The sequence below is a fragment of the Sebastes fasciatus genome, chromosome 15 (genome assembly GCF_043250625.1).
Source record: "Sebastes fasciatus isolate fSebFas1 chromosome 15, fSebFas1.pri, whole genome shotgun sequence".
In the NCBI taxonomy this organism is placed as follows: Eukaryota; Metazoa; Chordata; class Actinopteri; order Perciformes; family Sebastidae; genus Sebastes; species Sebastes fasciatus.
In genome coordinates, this window is record NC_133809.1 from 7,677,913 (window position 1) to 7,695,019 (window position 17,107).

General features: G+C 38.1%; 2 protein-coding genes and 1 long non-coding RNA gene across 4 annotated transcripts; 2 read left to right on the top strand and 1 right to left on the bottom strand.

Annotated features, from left to right (window-relative positions):
• Nucleotides 1-6,878: 6,878 nt before the first annotated feature.
• fuca2 (alpha-L-fucosidase 2) lies at nucleotides 6,879-13,130 on the bottom strand. Its single transcript, XM_074609666.1, has 7 exons — nucleotides 12,811-13,130; nucleotides 11,304-11,491; nucleotides 10,806-11,145; nucleotides 10,507-10,717; nucleotides 10,048-10,238; nucleotides 9,488-9,596; nucleotides 6,879-8,777 (listed from the first exon to the last, which is right to left on the bottom strand). Exons 1-7 carry the CDS (start codon nucleotides 12,999-13,001, stop codon nucleotides 8,640-8,642), a joined length of 1,368 nt encoding a protein of 455 aa, XP_074465767.1. The 5' UTR covers nucleotides 13,002-13,130; the 3' UTR covers nucleotides 6,879-8,639.
• On the top strand, nucleotides 6,976-10,429 carry LOC141751979 (uncharacterized). The gene is made up of 3 exons (XR_012590157.1): nucleotides 6,976-7,093; nucleotides 9,514-9,612; nucleotides 10,102-10,429. It is a non-coding gene; the product is annotated as an uncharacterized LOC141751979 (long non-coding RNA).
• Nucleotides 13,131-13,177: 47 nt separating the features above from the next.
• LOC141751973 (putative deoxyribonuclease TATDN3) lies at nucleotides 13,178-16,669 on the top strand. Of its 2 annotated transcripts, none has more exons than XM_074609674.1 (10): nucleotides 13,178-13,381; nucleotides 13,473-13,505; nucleotides 13,982-14,055; nucleotides 14,142-14,226; nucleotides 14,442-14,504; nucleotides 14,602-14,711; nucleotides 15,427-15,482; nucleotides 15,572-15,684; nucleotides 16,016-16,096; nucleotides 16,273-16,669. In XM_074609674.1, exons 1-10 carry the CDS (start codon nucleotides 13,328-13,330, stop codon nucleotides 16,414-16,416), a joined length of 813 nt encoding a protein of 270 aa, XP_074465775.1. In that variant the 5' UTR covers nucleotides 13,178-13,327; the 3' UTR covers nucleotides 16,417-16,669. The 2 variants fall into 2 exon arrangements, with proteins under 2 accessions (XP_074465775.1, XP_074465776.1); XM_074609675.1 differs by having other exon boundaries at nucleotides 16,019-16,096.
• Nucleotides 16,670-17,107: the final 438 nt, after the last annotated feature.

Genomic DNA, 17,107 nt, shown 5'->3' on the forward strand with positions numbered 1-17,107 from the left:
TGTACCCACCGCTCACTCCTCCCTTTCTAAGACTGCGGTAACTGCACTCTGCTGCTCACTTTACTGCAGTTTCACAAGCGTTTCGGAGAACTACGGTGGCCTTCAGGTAACGTAAAAACGTGAAAGGCTCTCTCTAGAGCCAGTGTTTGTTTTGTCCGTTCTGGGCTACTGTAGAAACTTGGTGAAGCAACATGGCAGACTCTGTGAAGAGGACCTGCTCCCTGTGTAAATATAAAGGGCTCATTCAAAGCTAAGGAAAACACAACAATGATTCAACGCTAATGAAAACATAGTTATGAATATTATATTCCATTTCTGCTGACGGATCCCCCGAAATGTTACACGCTGTTCCTTTTAGATTGAACTACCCAACAGTAAACTGTATAAAGTAGCTCCACTTTGACTGTCTACACTTTTAAATTGCTGCTTATAAGTTAAACCAAGACTATGTTACTTTTTCCTGAACACCGGTCACAGTGGTGGTAAATGCTGAAATGTAGCTTAACAGTTGTACAAGTAGGAAAGAGTCATTAAAGTCCACAAACTAGCTCAGTAATGCAGTTATAGAACAATATGTGGGTATTTTAATGAGTACTTTTACTTCAGTAAATGATCTGAGTACTTCTTCCACCACTGCTACTGTATGTACATTCACTTAAAGGAACAGTGTGTAACATTTAGGGGGGTTTATTGGCAGAAATGAAATATATTAATAAGTATGTTTTTTCTTTAGTGTATAATAACCTGAATCTAAGAATCGTGTTTTCGTTACCTTACAACGAGCCGTTTATATCTACATAGGAGCAGGCCGTCATGTTTCTACAGTAGCCCAGAAAGGACAAACCACTGTGTTAACGTTTCCTGACTTGGCCTGAGTCTATAACGTTACTCGCTGCTGAGTTAATCCCCGTCACTCCACTCAGCCGTCGGGAAACAAGACACAGGAAACCTCTGTTGGTCTTGAGGAGGTGCAGCTTTTATTTCTGCACAAACTGCAACTTACACGGTACATCCACTTGATATTCTCAAAGCTGGTGCATGTGCTGGTGCAAGCTGGTACATGTCCACAGGGGTGGTTTTTATCGCGAGGGATCGCCTCGCTTCCCAGCATTGGACGCTTTGATGGGCTGCCACTATGCAGAAGGCACCTGATTGGACGATCACACTCCCTCATGGGCTGCTGCTACCAGCTTTCAAACCAGAAACAACGTGGAGGCTCGTTTGGAAACTTTCTTCTCTTATTTCACGAAAATAGTTCACCGAAATTTGTTTCTGAAAACATTTTATGCGATAAATAAGCCATGCAGTTGCTGAATCTGTCTTTATTTTGGATCGACAACGATCAGTTTAAAAGTTTCTCGGGAGTTTCCAGAGGTGGCGAGTCGCGTCGGACGCCCATGTTTTGCATAAAGTAGCCTAGACCTCAACTTTATGCAAATGAGGAGCGGGCGACGTGACGGTCCGTCTCTCGAATCGTACCGCCATGCTACCAAAATGCATTGCACGGCAGCTTACATAGACAATTAATGGAAAGCGTGGAAAGGATGGAGGCTGTGGACACATACCTTAACTCTGTCTGCTGCTTCAATAGATCACTTGTTTGCTCACAACATCGCTCTCTCTCTCTTGCTTCACCACTCACTTCCCACCGACACACACTCTACACACTGGCTCTGCAACCTCACCACTAGATGTCGCCAGATGTTTACACACTGTACCTTTAAATACTGTTATTTAGTGCAATTTTGAGGTACTTGTAATTTGCTTGAGAATTTACATTTTGTATTATGTTGTACTTCATCTCTACGACATTTCAGAGAGAAATATTGTACTTTTTTTTTTACTCCACCACATGTATTTGACTTGTGCAGTTACTTTGCAGATAAAGATTTTAAATACAAAACATGTGATCTTAGATTAAACTACTAAACTACTAACAGTCTGCCTGAGCACCACCTGAGCACCACCTGGACAACACATGACAAACCACTGAATTTGAAGTGATGCTTGGACACCTGCCAAAATCTATTTCTATCATAATGTGTTTATAAGCTGCTCTGAATACGACAGGCCGAGTCTTTCCCCTGATTTTAATAGATTTATGATCCCTCCACCTCAGTCATTTGTGTGAAACTTTTGGCCTTTCAACACAATATAATTTACACAACTATAAATACTTCACCCGCTGTGACCATCCTCCTCAGTTTCACTCTGTGCCACTGGGTGAGAACAACTGGGTGCCTCTATGAATAGGAGTCCTTGGCTTTGGGCTACAGCTAAGGCATATTTAACAGAGGTCTTTCTCTGAACTTAAAGCTTACACAGCAGAACAAAAGCCTTTAAACTTATAGTTGAACTTCACCTCTGAGTTCAAAATGGCATCCTGCAGAGCAAAAAACTGTAATTTCACAGTGCACGTCCTTTTAGAAAAACTGCAACTCCCTGTGTGCCCAAAAAGCAGTGAATGCAGAGAGACTGTGTATTGACGGAGTCCGTCCACAGTATGGAATTGCAGAGAGCTATTATTAGCCTCTAACAAGCCCAAGATGAAGTTGAAGCTAACTAACTGCAGTGCAGCTGAGATCCATTATGCTGTATTCAGTATCTAGAGGAGCGGCACTAAAATGGCTGATACTCAATGTGCAGTGAAGGTCAAGTCGCCCATCTCTATAAATATAATGGTCTGTCCCCCAGGATGTTCCACACTGCTGGCATTTCCACCATCTAAAGCGACACCGCGGCTCAAATCTGCCACAAATTTGCATGTGATTGAATGCCACAGAGGCACCCGACTACTAGCAGGCCTCTAATGATATTAGTGGTAAAACAGATGGGAGGAGGGGGGAGACAGAGGGGACAACACACACACAGAGGGGGGAGGAGGTGTTTATGAATGGAAGGAATGAGGTTTTCCTCCCCGCTGGCTGTAGTGGCTGTCATGTGGCTGACTGAGATATCACTTACAGGGGACACTGAACACTGCAGGTTGAACAAACAGCTCATACAAACACCAGTAAATACGATATATAAAAACATAAATCCTGCAACTTCTCACTTGGTGCATCGTTAATTCATTCAGAAAAACAAAAAAAACGTACCATCGTTTCATTTATCCGTCAGCTCTCTCAAACCAGGCGTACTTTATGCCATTATCACAGCAGTACCTGAAAATAATCTTGACATGATTGTGTGTTTCCATGGCAACCATGCCAACGTCTGTAGCCAGTTTTTTTTTTCCCTCCCCGGTTCCTGTCTACATATATAATTACCACCACAGATTACAGCACCAAGACTGCAGAAATGAGCTTCAGCCACACAGCACGTCAATATGTGATCACACAGGTTATACTTCTGGTGCTGATAGGCATTCAAATAGAGCTACTAACTGTGTAAATTGGCATTAAATCATATAGAAATAAAAGAAAAATATTTGCTTGGTCTTTAATATAAAATGCCTTTATTTAAGTCATATGCATATATCACACACAATATGACAAAAATTTGAAAAAAATTAAATGTGAAATTGATGTTCAATGCACTGTTTAACTCCTACAATATTTATATCATACTATACTAGAATATACTAGAGCTGAAAGGATTAGTCGCTCAGTAACTATTTTTTTCCCGGCTCCTGTCTACATATAATTACCACCACAGATTGCAGCACCATTACTGCAGAAATGAGCTTCAGCCACACAGCACGTCAATATGTGATCACACAGGTTATACTTGTGCTGATAGGCATTAAAATAGAGCTACTAACTGTGTAAATTAGCTTGGAATCATATATAAATAAAAAGGCAAATATTCGCTGGGTCTTTAATATAAAATGCCTTTATTTAAGTCATATGCATTTATCACAATATGACAAAAATGTGCAAAATTAAATGTGAAATTGATGTTCAATGCACTGTTTAACTCCTACAATATGTATTATACTATACTAGAATATACTAGAGCTGAAAGGGTTAGTCGCTTCGTAACTGTTTTTTCCCGGATCCTGTCGGATTATTTTTTGTTATCTTATTTACATTGTTATTGATCTTACGTGTTATTATCTAAGTCTAACATGATTATATTTTATTATTATAATAAAACTACTCCATTTGGAGTAAAAATTATACAATTCAGTTGTTTTTTTATTGATTTTATACTGTGCACAATGGTAGACTGTGGTGATGCACGGGGTAAATGTCATGGCCAAGGCTCCACTGTGTGCACATGACCTCCTGTAGTGGATATCAGTAGTATTTCATAGCCAGATTCCCTTTCAAGAGGCCAAATGGAGAGGCTGCCTGGTCCTATCTTTACTAAAACCTCTGTAGAATCTCTGTGCTTTGTGTTATTTATATCTGCTTTGGCACAGTTGTAGTCAAGGAGTTGCTGAATGAATTCAGTGGCATCATTACTATAATGGTGTTATCCACTGTCTAATGTGGAAAATATTTTAGTCGAGGATAAAAATTTAATTTTTTCCTTTGATTCATCACAATTTACTCAGGCATAGTAGCAGTCACAGCGTTACTGACACTGGGGATGAAGTCTCTGAGGTCTTACCTATCCATAGAGACCAAGATCATGCATACAGACCTGGTAGTTGTGGAGCTATTCTTGGTTCATTTTGGGTATATCTGTCTAGTTGAACCACACCTTCCAGCACCCTATAAGGGCTTAAGAGGTTAATATAAAATGTCTTCATCAAGGTCATATGGATATAACAATATGACAAAGGTTTGCAAAATAAAATGTGAAATTGACGTTCAATGCACTGTTTAACTCCTACAATATTTATTATACTATACTAGAATATACTAGAGCTAAACGGATTAGTCGCTTAGTAACTATTAGTAACTTTACGTCACCTTGTGCTGTCTCTTGTTGTAAACTTGTGTTTCTAACAGCTGTTTTATTGATTGTTTGTACTGTTTTATTGTTTTTAATTCATTTGTATGCATGTAAAACACTTTGTGAATCATGTTTTATGAAAGGTGCTTTACTAAATAAACTTATCATTATTATTATTATGATATTACTGTTTGATAATCGATCGATTGATTAATGATTTAAGTCATTTTTTAAGCAAAAATCCACTCGTTCCAGCTTCTCAAATATGATTATTTGCTGTTCTTTTAACAGTAAACTTTGGAAATTTGGACCAATGGCCTGACAAAACTAATTTTATAGATGATTAATCCAAACAACGAATCCTTTATTCAAGAAAATAAAATGCAAATTTATCGATTATGATAATAAACTAAAGATATTTGAGATTTTTGGGAGTCTTGATCACACAAAACAAACAATTTAAAAATGTCAACTTCAACTTTTGGAAGTTAATATTTTTGACATTTATTGGTGCAAACGATTAATTTATTTTTATTTTTATAGCGTCAAATCATAACAGAAGTTATCATATATGTTATACTCTGTGATTAATCAATTAATCAAGAAAATACTCAACAAATTAATCTTTAATACAAATAATCATTAGCTGCAGCCCTACATTATTAAGAAAAGAATATAAATTTTGTTAGTTTTCGTTTGTTAATTTAATTACAATTTCCTTAAAAAAAAAAAAAAGGGAATTTAATATAAATCTATGTCATGATGTGATCAAATCTTCATGTTAGTATTCCTTCATATGTCAAAGCTTCATATGTTATATGTCAGTGATATTTTAGCTTTAAGCTCATTTTCATGAACATGGACAACATTTTTCACTTAAATGTGTCAGCCCTTCTGTATGCAGCCTTCAATCAACTACATGTGTCCTCTCATGATTTGCATCCTCACATCTCTCTGTTGTTGTTGTTGTTGTTGTTGTGTAGGGGATCAGCTGTGATGTGCAGGTCCCAGGCTGGGGAAAGCCTGCTGCTGAAGGGGGAAATGCACGGACGTGAGAACCCCTTACGAACCCCCCATCTGCACGTCATGGAACATTTGCAGAACAGGGACCTCCCACCTTAAAGGCGTGCAGCAGAGAGCAGACACAACACAGAGAAACCTGCCCTGCACCGGACTCACCATCTTAGGTGACAAATGCACTTCTTTTCTATTGTGATCGGCGGCGGAGGATGCGAGTAATTACACCTTTAAAAACACACACAGTATGAGCAGCTGGAAACAAGAGGCTTACCGGTCACTGTGCAACATGCAGATCACTTCAGTTCACTCACATTGTTCTGATGCATGACAGGGAACCTGGTTTTCCTGGGTCGTCTGTGCACAGCAGGGTGTAGAGAGAGACGTTTTGCGCCGTCAGCTCGCTTAAAATGTCATACAAGGCCGAGGTGTTGTTACAGATGTGAGCAGCAGGGGGCGCCAACAGGACGCAGTGAGAATTGAGGTAATCCAGGAGAGCAGAAGATTACACAGTACAATCAAAAATTATATGATTTAGTTTAACCCTCCTGTTGTCTATGGTCAAAAATAATGACCACTACTTTCGTTGCATTATGGGTACTTTATTCAAAATTATAGCACCTGTGGTGTTCCCAGGTCAATTTTGACCCGGTGGTGCATTGTGTCACACTGTCATCAAACTTTTTTTTTTATATTATAATATTTGTAATATTCTAACTAAACTTTGACATATACCGGTCTGTGATAATCCATCAAAATTATTCCTCCAATTTTGAGTATAGTCCAAATAATTCATAATTTCTGCATTTTTTCCTAAAAAAATTAGGTTTAATTTCATATAAATTAGGTTTATTGAGCATGAATTCTAAAAAAAAGTGTAAAACTTGTGGTAATGAGTTGGAATGAAGTTGGCCAAAAAGGTGTCATACAGAATTGGGTGATAATTTATAATGTATGCTTTAGAAACAGTCAAACCAGACAAAAGTTGCATGGTCGACGGGAAGACAACAGGAGGGTTAAGGATATTCTTTTTTTTAATTTTCTTTTTATTTGGAAAAGACATTAGTGTATACCAAACTTTACAGATAGTTATACCTAACTCTTTTCCTGTTTCAATATACATGTACAGTGTATATGCATATGCACGAAAAGAGGCATGCGGATGCCACAGTACTTGTGAGTCAACTCAGTTTTCTGGAGAACTGTGGATCCTCCAACCTCACTTTCTGAAGTACGTGGCCGTGTAAACTGTTCCACAAGTCCAGATTTAACACATCTACATCAATATTCAGTTGCTTACTCACGCGTATACAGCCTACATGCCCATACATACTTCTCCATCAAACTATCAGCAGCTGCATTTAGCTTTCTTACATGAAAATCAAAGTAGGCTTGAAAAATAATCACAAAATTGTGATAAAAAATCATAAGTACAAACACATTTTTTATGTCAGAGGTCACATGTTGAATAATGCATACATCAATATGTCAAACTAAAAATTACTTTTATATCCCAAAGTTAAGAAACTCTAGCAAGACAGTGGTTGAAGAAGTACACAGATATTTTACTTAAGTAAAAATAAAATGTAAAAATACTCTGTTACAAGTAAAATTCCCTTTAAGTAAAAACACAAGTATTAGAATCAACATATACTTAAAGTACCAAAAGTACTCATTATGTAGAATAACCCATTTCATAAAAATAATAATAATAATGTACATTGTAATGGTCACCACATCTTTATATGAGTTAGTTCTTGTATGTTTGCATAATGATCTTGTCTGTGAAAAGCGCTAAATAAATACATTTAACTTACTTTTTATATTTTTACATTATAATTGGCGATGAATTAATTTGTTCATCACTTTAATGTTGCAGCTGGTACAAATGGGGCTAATTTCCACTACTTTATAAACTTCTGGGTAGTTTAACCTATAATAATAATAATAATAAATCAATGTATTAGTTGATTTATACTTTGTATTCATAATCTGAATCTGCAAAGTAACTAAAGATATCAAATAAATATAGTGGAGTAAAAAGTACAATATTGGCTCCCAAAATATAGTGGAGGAGAAATTAAGGTATATGAAAAATACAGTACATCAAATTTAAATACTTAAGTAAAGTATCTCAGTACATTCCACCACTGGAGCTAGAACATAAGACTTAAATCATAAAAGTTACCCGGATCAAAAACAATGATCATGTATTTATGAAAAGTACTTCAAAAAGACCATTTTTATATGTGCAACTCACAGACAGTTAGGGCTGACCCGAATGCTTCAAAGCTTCGACTGTTACCATGGTATTCGACTTCCAAATCACTATTAGAATGTTTAGTATTTATTTTATGTATATATAAGCATGTAATAATAATTTAGAAATCTCAGAATAGCCCATGAAATAAGGAATAATCCCCCAACATTATTAATTATTATTTGTTAAAACTCCGACGGATATCGCCGTTTGTTGTGTGTAGAGGTGCGTGCGTGTACAGTAGTGCGGTAGCGGTGCTGTCCCAGGCACTGAAACGGGGGAGATGGAGACAGATAGACAGAAAACATGTCAGTCTGCCACTGCGGTGCTCCGCAAAGCTTCAAATACTTTTGAATATTTATCACCGAAGCTTTGAAGCCAAAACATTTTTTTATTCGGGACAGCCCTGCAGACAGTGATTCAGTGATTCAGTGATTTAAACATCTAAAATAAAACGCTGGGTCCTTCTCTCGGCCTGCAGCTCTGTCAGTTCCTCTTCAGTTGATCTGGTTTCCCTTTAAGCAGCACCTGTCAGCTTCAGTGTCCAGGCCCACTGGCAGGGCATCTGGCTGAAGGACAACTGAGGCAGGAGGACCCTCAGCCCGCCGGGCTTTACCGGCTCCCACTGCACAGACCCGTGACCCAGAAGCACCACCTATTTTGATTTTTTAGAACAAAAGAAACACAGGCACAAACGTTGACATGTTGACAGAAAGAGAGGGAGCTGCTCTGTGAATGAGTCAGCCTCATTTCCCAGGATGCAGTGCGGTTATTGGACATTCCACCAGTTAGACCGATATATATTGAGCCTTTAATTAAATACTGGCCAGTCATTTCTGTCTCTGCTAATATGATGGAGGTTCTTCTCCGACCACAGCTACACTACAGTCTGTAAAAGCAGCTCTACATTTCTTTAGAGCTATTAATCAATAATCAATTAGTTGTGAACTATTAAATTAATCGCCAACTATTTTGATGATCGATTTAAGTCATTTTCTTAGAAGAAAAAAAAGAAGTCTAAATTCCAGCTTCTTAATTGTGAATATTTTCTGGTTGCTTTACTCCTTGGTGGACAAAGTATGTAATGAAGGTTTCTAGATCAGTGGTTCTCAACCTGGGAGTCGGGCCCTCCGAGAGGGTCGCAAGATAATTTACCAGGGTCGCCAGATGATTGTAGAAAAAAAACATTAAAACAACATATTTTAGACCGGGGAATGGTATGGACCAGTGACATCATTTTGATCTCAAACATACCTTTGACATTTCTGTGCTCCTGTTTCTTGTTACTTAGCAGTCAAATCAAATATGCTGACACTTGTATGTATTTTCAATAAGCTAATAGGTTGACTGAAGCTCTAGTCTTACCTGAGTCTTTCCTTGTGTGACGACAGGTTCATTCAGAATCACAGATCCATTATTGGGCCACTGCAGTAAAGTGGCAAAGATGCTCTTTTCCTGTGGTCTGAAAGTGTACCTGTCAACATACACATGTAAGTATTATCAGTAATACAGGCTTCTGTATGAGGTTAAAACATATCATGAACAATATCTGATTTAATTACACCTTAGTTTGTTTGGCTTGGAGGAGGACAAACCATCCAACACAATAAATACCTTTATCATCATCAGTAAAATCACATACTGTATCATCATCATCAGTAAAATCACATACTATTTACTCACTCACTTAGTTAAGCAATGCAATGAACTTTTGGCAAAATAAACTGAAGAAATACACAATAATGAGCTGACACAAAAAAATCCTCCTTTCACATTCTGAGTTTTTGGGATTTTTTATGTCTAAATATTAAGAACAAAAAGGAAAAAAAATATCTATAATATAAATTTCCTTAAAAAAAGCTTGGTTGGTTGCTGCTGACCACACAGATTATATACAAATACACCTAAATTTATAAGGGACCTACCAGATGTTGGGAGTGACGGCGTCCTTCTGAACCCGCCATGCTGTTGTGTTGTAGATGGACTCCCCGTTGACCTTCAGCCACTGACCCATCTGCCTCAGACGCTCCTCAAAGAGGGGAGCGATTCTTCCATCGTGTGTCGGGCCGACGTTCATCAGCAGGTTTCCCCCACAGGACACAGTCTCCACCAACGTCTGAAACACCAGGTTGGACTTTATAGAAAAGACTTTCCTGCACTACGATTTCTTCACAGCTAGAGGGCGCTGTTGCTCCAGAGCAAATAGGACTAAAAACTATTTTCATCGTTAATGAATAATTGAAGCCATTTTATCCAAAAACGCAGAAAATTCACAGGTTACAGCTTATATAAATGTAAATGTAAATATTTGCTGATTTTATTTCTTTAAATCATAGGTTACGTAATAAAACAGTTTACAGGTAAATGAGATATTGAAGTCTCACCGCTACAAGCTGCTCGATGTTGAGGTAATCTCTGAGAGGAGCGTTGCGTCTGTAACCCCAGGACTTTGTGTCGATGGTCATGCAGTTTTCCCACTTGTGGTTGAGCAGGTGTCCTGGCTGGTAGCGATCAGCACAGGTGTAATATCCTCCGTGCTTGCCGATGCAGTCCTTGCCCCAGCGGTCATTCGTCACCACCGTGTCCCGTACAGGACTGTGAAGAAACACAGGTTAATATCATGCTGGCTGCGTAAATGATAAATCTAATAGAAAACACACATACTGTATAAAGTAATAACTACCTGTCATTATAGAGCCAGGCTAAGAAACCTGTGCTGTTCCAGTACTTGTCAGGTGCGTTTCCGTCCCCATCAGACCACAGCACCTCTGGTTTGTACTTGGTAATGAGCTCATAAAGCTCAGGCAGAGTTTTAGTGGTTGGAAAGTAGTTTGTAGTGAAGGCATTGGCAGCGTCCAGTTCAAAGAGCGGATTAAACCACTCAAAGAGAGAGTGATACAGCCCCAAACGCAGGTCACTGTTGGCACGGAGGGCACTCGCCATTTCATCTACCAAATCTCTTTTTGGTCCGACGTCCACTGCGTTCCAGTTCCACGAGTTTTTTGAGCCCCATAGTGTGAAACCTGAAACATATATAGATAAATCAATACATCTCCTGCACAGCTGAAATAATGCAGCATGGCACTGATATAATGTCCTTGTTTTAGCACTTTGTGACAATAAAGTAACTTAAAAGAAGAAAATAAATACAGAGAGGTGGGGTGTCGATGGTGTCCTGTACCTTCATGGTGTTTTGTGGTCAGGACGATGTACTTTGCCCCCGACGAGGCAAAGATGTCCGTCCACTCTTTGGCATCAAAGAACTCAGCAGTGAACTGCGATGCAAAGTCTTGATACTTGAATTCTGGAGGATAATTTCTCTGCATGAAGTCAACATACGGCTTTAGTTTTTGATGCTGCCAGTACCACCTGGAACAGGAAACAAACACAAAACAGACATAACATTAACTACATTTTGACCACTGACAGATGAAGTGAATAACATTGACTATCTCGTTACAATGGCACCTGGCAGTGGGTGGGATATATTAGACAGCAAGTGAACATTTTGTCCTTGAAGTTGATGTACATACATCGGTGTATGTATACCTACAGTATGCTTGTAGGTATGTATACCTACAAACGTACACCCTCATACATTTCTAAGTCATTCTCTCTAGTATTGTTGCAGGTCCAGTTTTAGCAAGTTTATAGGCCTACTGCAGGTACAAAGTAGGCCCAAAATAAATTATTATTATTTTTTTTTAAAGTACATTTTTAAAGATATCTGAGAAGCTATGCATAGCACTTCCTTTGTAAACAACTGTAAATCAAACTGGTGAATTTCAGTAGATGCTGTTCTTACATATAGACCTTGTCAAACTTGTATTTCCTGATGCATTGTTTGTTGATGCAGCAGCTAACAGGAAGTAAACTTGGGCGTTTTTGCAAGTATCTGGCGATACAATACATATACAGGGGTTACGATTCAATATATTGCGATACTGTAAGCAACGCGATATATTGCGATTTTTAAAAAATAATTTTAGGCAAATTGTGATAGTATAAAGAACACATCATCATATGCATAAAATCTGAGTAAAAATAGTTAACTTTATGCAATCAGAACAATGGGATCTGCATTTGCATTTATCACAGTCAATGTAACATCCAACCTCATAGCACTGCTTTGAGAGGACACATAACTTTGCAAATAAAGTACTGACTGAGTTCATCTTTGCATGTAAACTATTAATTAAACATCGATAACAGTACACAGCTCAAACTTGTGATATTTTGTTGATAGTCTCTTTATTGTCAACACTGTATATATTGTTCCTATTTTTAATATTTCCCCTTGTTTATATTTTCCTTCTATTTAAATTGTTCATAGTTTGTTGTAGGACTCTTATCTTAAACTGGTCAAGCTGATTACCAGCTACCAGCTCAAGCTGGATTTTCCAGTTGGGATGACTTCACAGAGGTAAGAAAATTAACTTTTTTTGTGGCAGGTGGATTCCAAAATCGACCAGCCACTCAATAGACTGCCATTGTTTGTTTGTTTTTGGCTGGTGAGTGAAGCAAATCTAGCAGCCAGTTGCATATTTTACCAGCATTTGTCTGATGGCTGGTGCTAACCTCCAACCCTGCAGTAACAGACCTTATCATGTTCAAAAACGGTCCCTAAACCACCCTAAAGTTGAAGCCAGGTTATTAAAATGTTAATTGCAAAGAAAACAAAAACTCACCAGAACCACTCGCTGCCGAAGCTCGGCACAGAGAAGACCCCCCAGTGTATGAAGATGCCAAACTTGGCCTGATCGTACCAGTCTGGCAGAGGTCTGGAGTCGATGGAGTCCCAGGTCGGCTCGTATTTACCTCTGCAGGTGCCGATAAACAGCATCGATAGCAGGAAAGAAACCATTAAAAAACCTCCCATTTCAGGTCAAAAATCACCCAGTGTGACACAATGATGCGGAGGGACGAGGAGCGTGACTATCACATGATAAAGAAGAGTGACATAATACAGGAACAAGAAGAGGAACTCAAATAAAGCTACACCTCTTTTAAACCACTCGGGATGTTTGATCTGTTCACCGCCTGTTGGAGCGCCGGTGAGGTTCAGCCAATCGGATGGAATGGAACGCCGTCCCTCGGGGCAACGCTGCGTTCTACACCATGCGCTCCTACTAGTCTTCGCATGCGTGGTCCGTCTCGCTTTGCGGAAGAGGGCATTGTTTTGGTTTTGAACGCTACTAGCTCCACATGCATGGCTACGTTGACTGTCACTGTCATATCTCTTCTGGGGATTTTGACAAGGTATGCTCCCACTTAAAAGGACACAATTATATATTATATCTGAAATATCTTATTATTATTATTTGCTAACTTTTCCTCTTTTTGTTGTCAGGACATAGATGAGGTGGTGGAGAATTCAAAAAAGGTGAGTCTTGTCCACTAAGAAGCATTTCACTTCATGCTGGTAGCCATCAGGCTCCACAACCAAGGCTGACTCCCATATGACAAGTATTAGGACTTTAAGAACTTTAAACACGCATTATATCTGCAACCACGTTGGACTCTAACCACTGGCGCACTTTACACTATATACCACTTTATAGACTGCACATATGTACATATTACATGTATTTATTGTACATACTACATTTATTTATTGACGGACTGAACACACTATGTTCACCCATTCACTCTGTATCTTTTATATCTCTATTATTGTTTTTATTATTTTTGTATACCTTGACCTCTCCTGTGTTTCACTCTGTTTGCTGATGTTTGCTGATGTTGCGGCTTTGACACCTGAATTTCCCTGCGAGAATTAATAAAGGTTCATCTTATCTTATCTTATCTTATTTAGAGTACTTATTGTGTGTGTTTATGTTTTGCTTTATTCTTTCCAAGGCTGGATTGTTAGCATTGTTAGCCGTGGCTGAGCATGCTGGGGAATTTGACAAGATTATTGAGCTGTCACAGAGGTAACTATTATGACTTTATTATGATTAGAGTGACATGATTTGAGTTTCTCTTGTCTCTTTGTACTGACTTTTTCACCTTTCCCTAGGTTTCCAGGTTTTATATTTCCCTGCCTAGGAGTCCACCCTGTTCAAGAAGTTTCCCCAGAGCAACAGAGAGGGGTTTCTCTCCAGGTAGGCTCGAGTTTATTACAAAAAAACATCATATTTTTTAACTCACCTGTAGTAGTATCGAGCCAGGCAGATAGTGTTGGTTTTGAGAACGTTCTCTGAGTTTTCTGCTACAATCCAGATATTATGGCTCCATATTCTTCATATACGTGTGCACTTTATTGACCTCACTAATATAGCAAAGGAATAAATGATGTTTTTTTATGTCTTTTCTTTAGGATCTAGATGCTGCTCTACCCATAATAGAGAAATACAAAGACCACCTTGTGGCCATTGGGGAGGTAATAATACAGTCACTCTGATGTGACTTTGGAGATGACTTTGTTAGCATTCTGTTGCATTCATGCTAAAACTTTTTTTTCCCATCTGTTATTTTAGGTTGGTTTGGATTTTACACCCAGATATGTCAGCGGTGAGACTGACAAAGAGAGCCAAAGGCAGGTCCTCATTCGTCAGGCACAGATAGCCAAGGAGCTGGATCTCCCTCTGTGAGTCACACTGTAGTATTGTACAGTAGATTATTATTATCTCAACTGGTAAAATTAGAATTTAAGCTTCACAAGGTAGTGTATTTACATCCCAACATTATATCAGGTGCATAGGGGAAAACGCAAAAACAATATAAAGAAAAAGGCGCACACACTGATTATATCTGATTGTATCTTACTTTATTGTTATTCTATCAGGCATCTGTGCTAGAAATAGTACTTTTTATTTTATACACTTGACTTGTTGTAATTTTGAGCAATCTCTGGCACAAGAATTTCCTTCGGGATTAATGAAGATCTATCTTATCTTATCTTATCTTATTAGATGCTCCCACAAAAAACATTTATTGAGTATAATTACGACATTTTGACATTACGTCTTTATCAGTTTATGATGAAAAACGTAATGCACCCACACTGTCATCATTCAAAAACTCTCAAAACCCACCTCTTCAGACTTTTTCTGTCTGCATTAAAGCATTTACTGCATGTTTTTTGTTTTTTTTATCTACAGCATGTAAAGCGTCTTTGAGAGCTTTGGAAAACGCTATATAAATCTGATGTATTATTATTATTATTATTATTAAACAGCTGCTGGTGGTGTTCCCTTCTTCTTTAAAAGAATCCAAAAGAATCAGTATGTGCAAATATATGAAAGACAATCCGTCCCTTAACCAACACACTTCCATGATATTTTTATGTGTTTTATTTCTAGAAATGTTCATTCACGGTCTGCAGGAAGACCCACCATCCACCTCCTGAAGGAGCAAGGTAAACCGCAAAGTTTAGATTCTCTTCTGTTAACTTATAGTAGCAGAGCATTTGAGAAGTAAACTGCAATTCCTCTGAAATTTCACTAGGTGTCGAAAAAGCCCTGCTTCATGCTTTTGATGGGAAACCGTCTGTTGCTATGGAGGGAGTGAAGGCTGGATATTTCTTTTCTATCCCACCATCCATCATACGCAGTGAACAGGTACAACAGAGCACCTGATCATGTTTAATTTACACTGTATCATAACCCAACCTGTTAAAAGTGTTCCCCTCAGTTACACTAACACATAAACTCTTATACATACATATTATTACTTGTCATTTATGTGTGTAAATAGACAAGAAAACATGTATTTTATAGACATGGTTGTAAATTGAATATTTGTATCCTTTTTATATGTGAGCATTTACATTTTACACAACTAAACTACGGACACGGTCTCTTTAGAGAGCACTGACATGTTTACTTGGTTGACTTTATCACACCAAATGTTAATGATTAATGATGGTTTCTTTGTGTATTTTCCACCAAGAAGCAGAAACTCGTGAAACAGTTGCCGTTAGAGAACATCTGTCTAGAAACAGATTCACCTGCTCTCGGTCCAGAAAAGCAGGTAAAGTATTTTTTGCTTTGCATGTTTTTATGTTTTTAGGAGGATATTTGCAATATATAGCTTATCTTTTACATAAATATTTGTGACACATACAAATGAAATCTGCTTTGTTTGTACCTTAACCTTTATTCACCCACTCATGTTGTATCCTTCTTGTTCTGCGTCCTTTAATGTAGGTGAGAAATGAGCCCAAAAACATCTGCATCTCTGCCGAGTACATCAGTAAGATTAAAGGAGTGTCGCTGCAGGAGGTGATGGAGGTGACGACACAGAACGCTCTCCGACTCTTCCCAAAGATAAAGTCTGCCATCAGACCCTGACAAGGTTTATTTCATCAGTCTAGAATATCTTGAATTATATTAAATGCCGAAGTACTTTAATGTGGAAGTCTGATTTGAAGATGCCCTGAAGTGTAAATTAATAAAAAACATATCGTCAGACAAGGTGTAAATCAGAGTCTTAAGCTAAAACACCTTAATGTGGATTTTATAACTGTACTTGAGTGCTGAAAGCCATTTATTTATCTCATTTATTCTTAAATAAAGGGAGATGAGATGACAATTTAACACACAAGTTTGATATTTTTCATGTGCGTGATACATCTGAAACATCCAACATTTCATAAACACCTTGTCATGCAACAACAATAACATCATGGCCGCTAAACATTCATGTCATTGTAAAGAGAATAATCACGACATGCCACTCTGTTATTTTGTTGTATTTCCCATCAATAGATCTAAACAGAGCAGTGATATCATTAAGTTATTAATTTCTCTGGTCACTTGTGCTATTTATTTCAATGTTGCTGCTCTTTCTCTATAATTAAAAGGTGATTCATCACTCATTCAACATCGGCTGCTATAACCAGACTTTAATGGTCCTGAATCAGTGGTGGTTCACAGCTGTATGGGGTATTGCTGCCTGAGCTCTGAGTTTCACCCTACTGTGTTTCACTGCTTCTAACACACATTTGATATTTGTTTTAATAGAAAGGTTTAATGTCATATA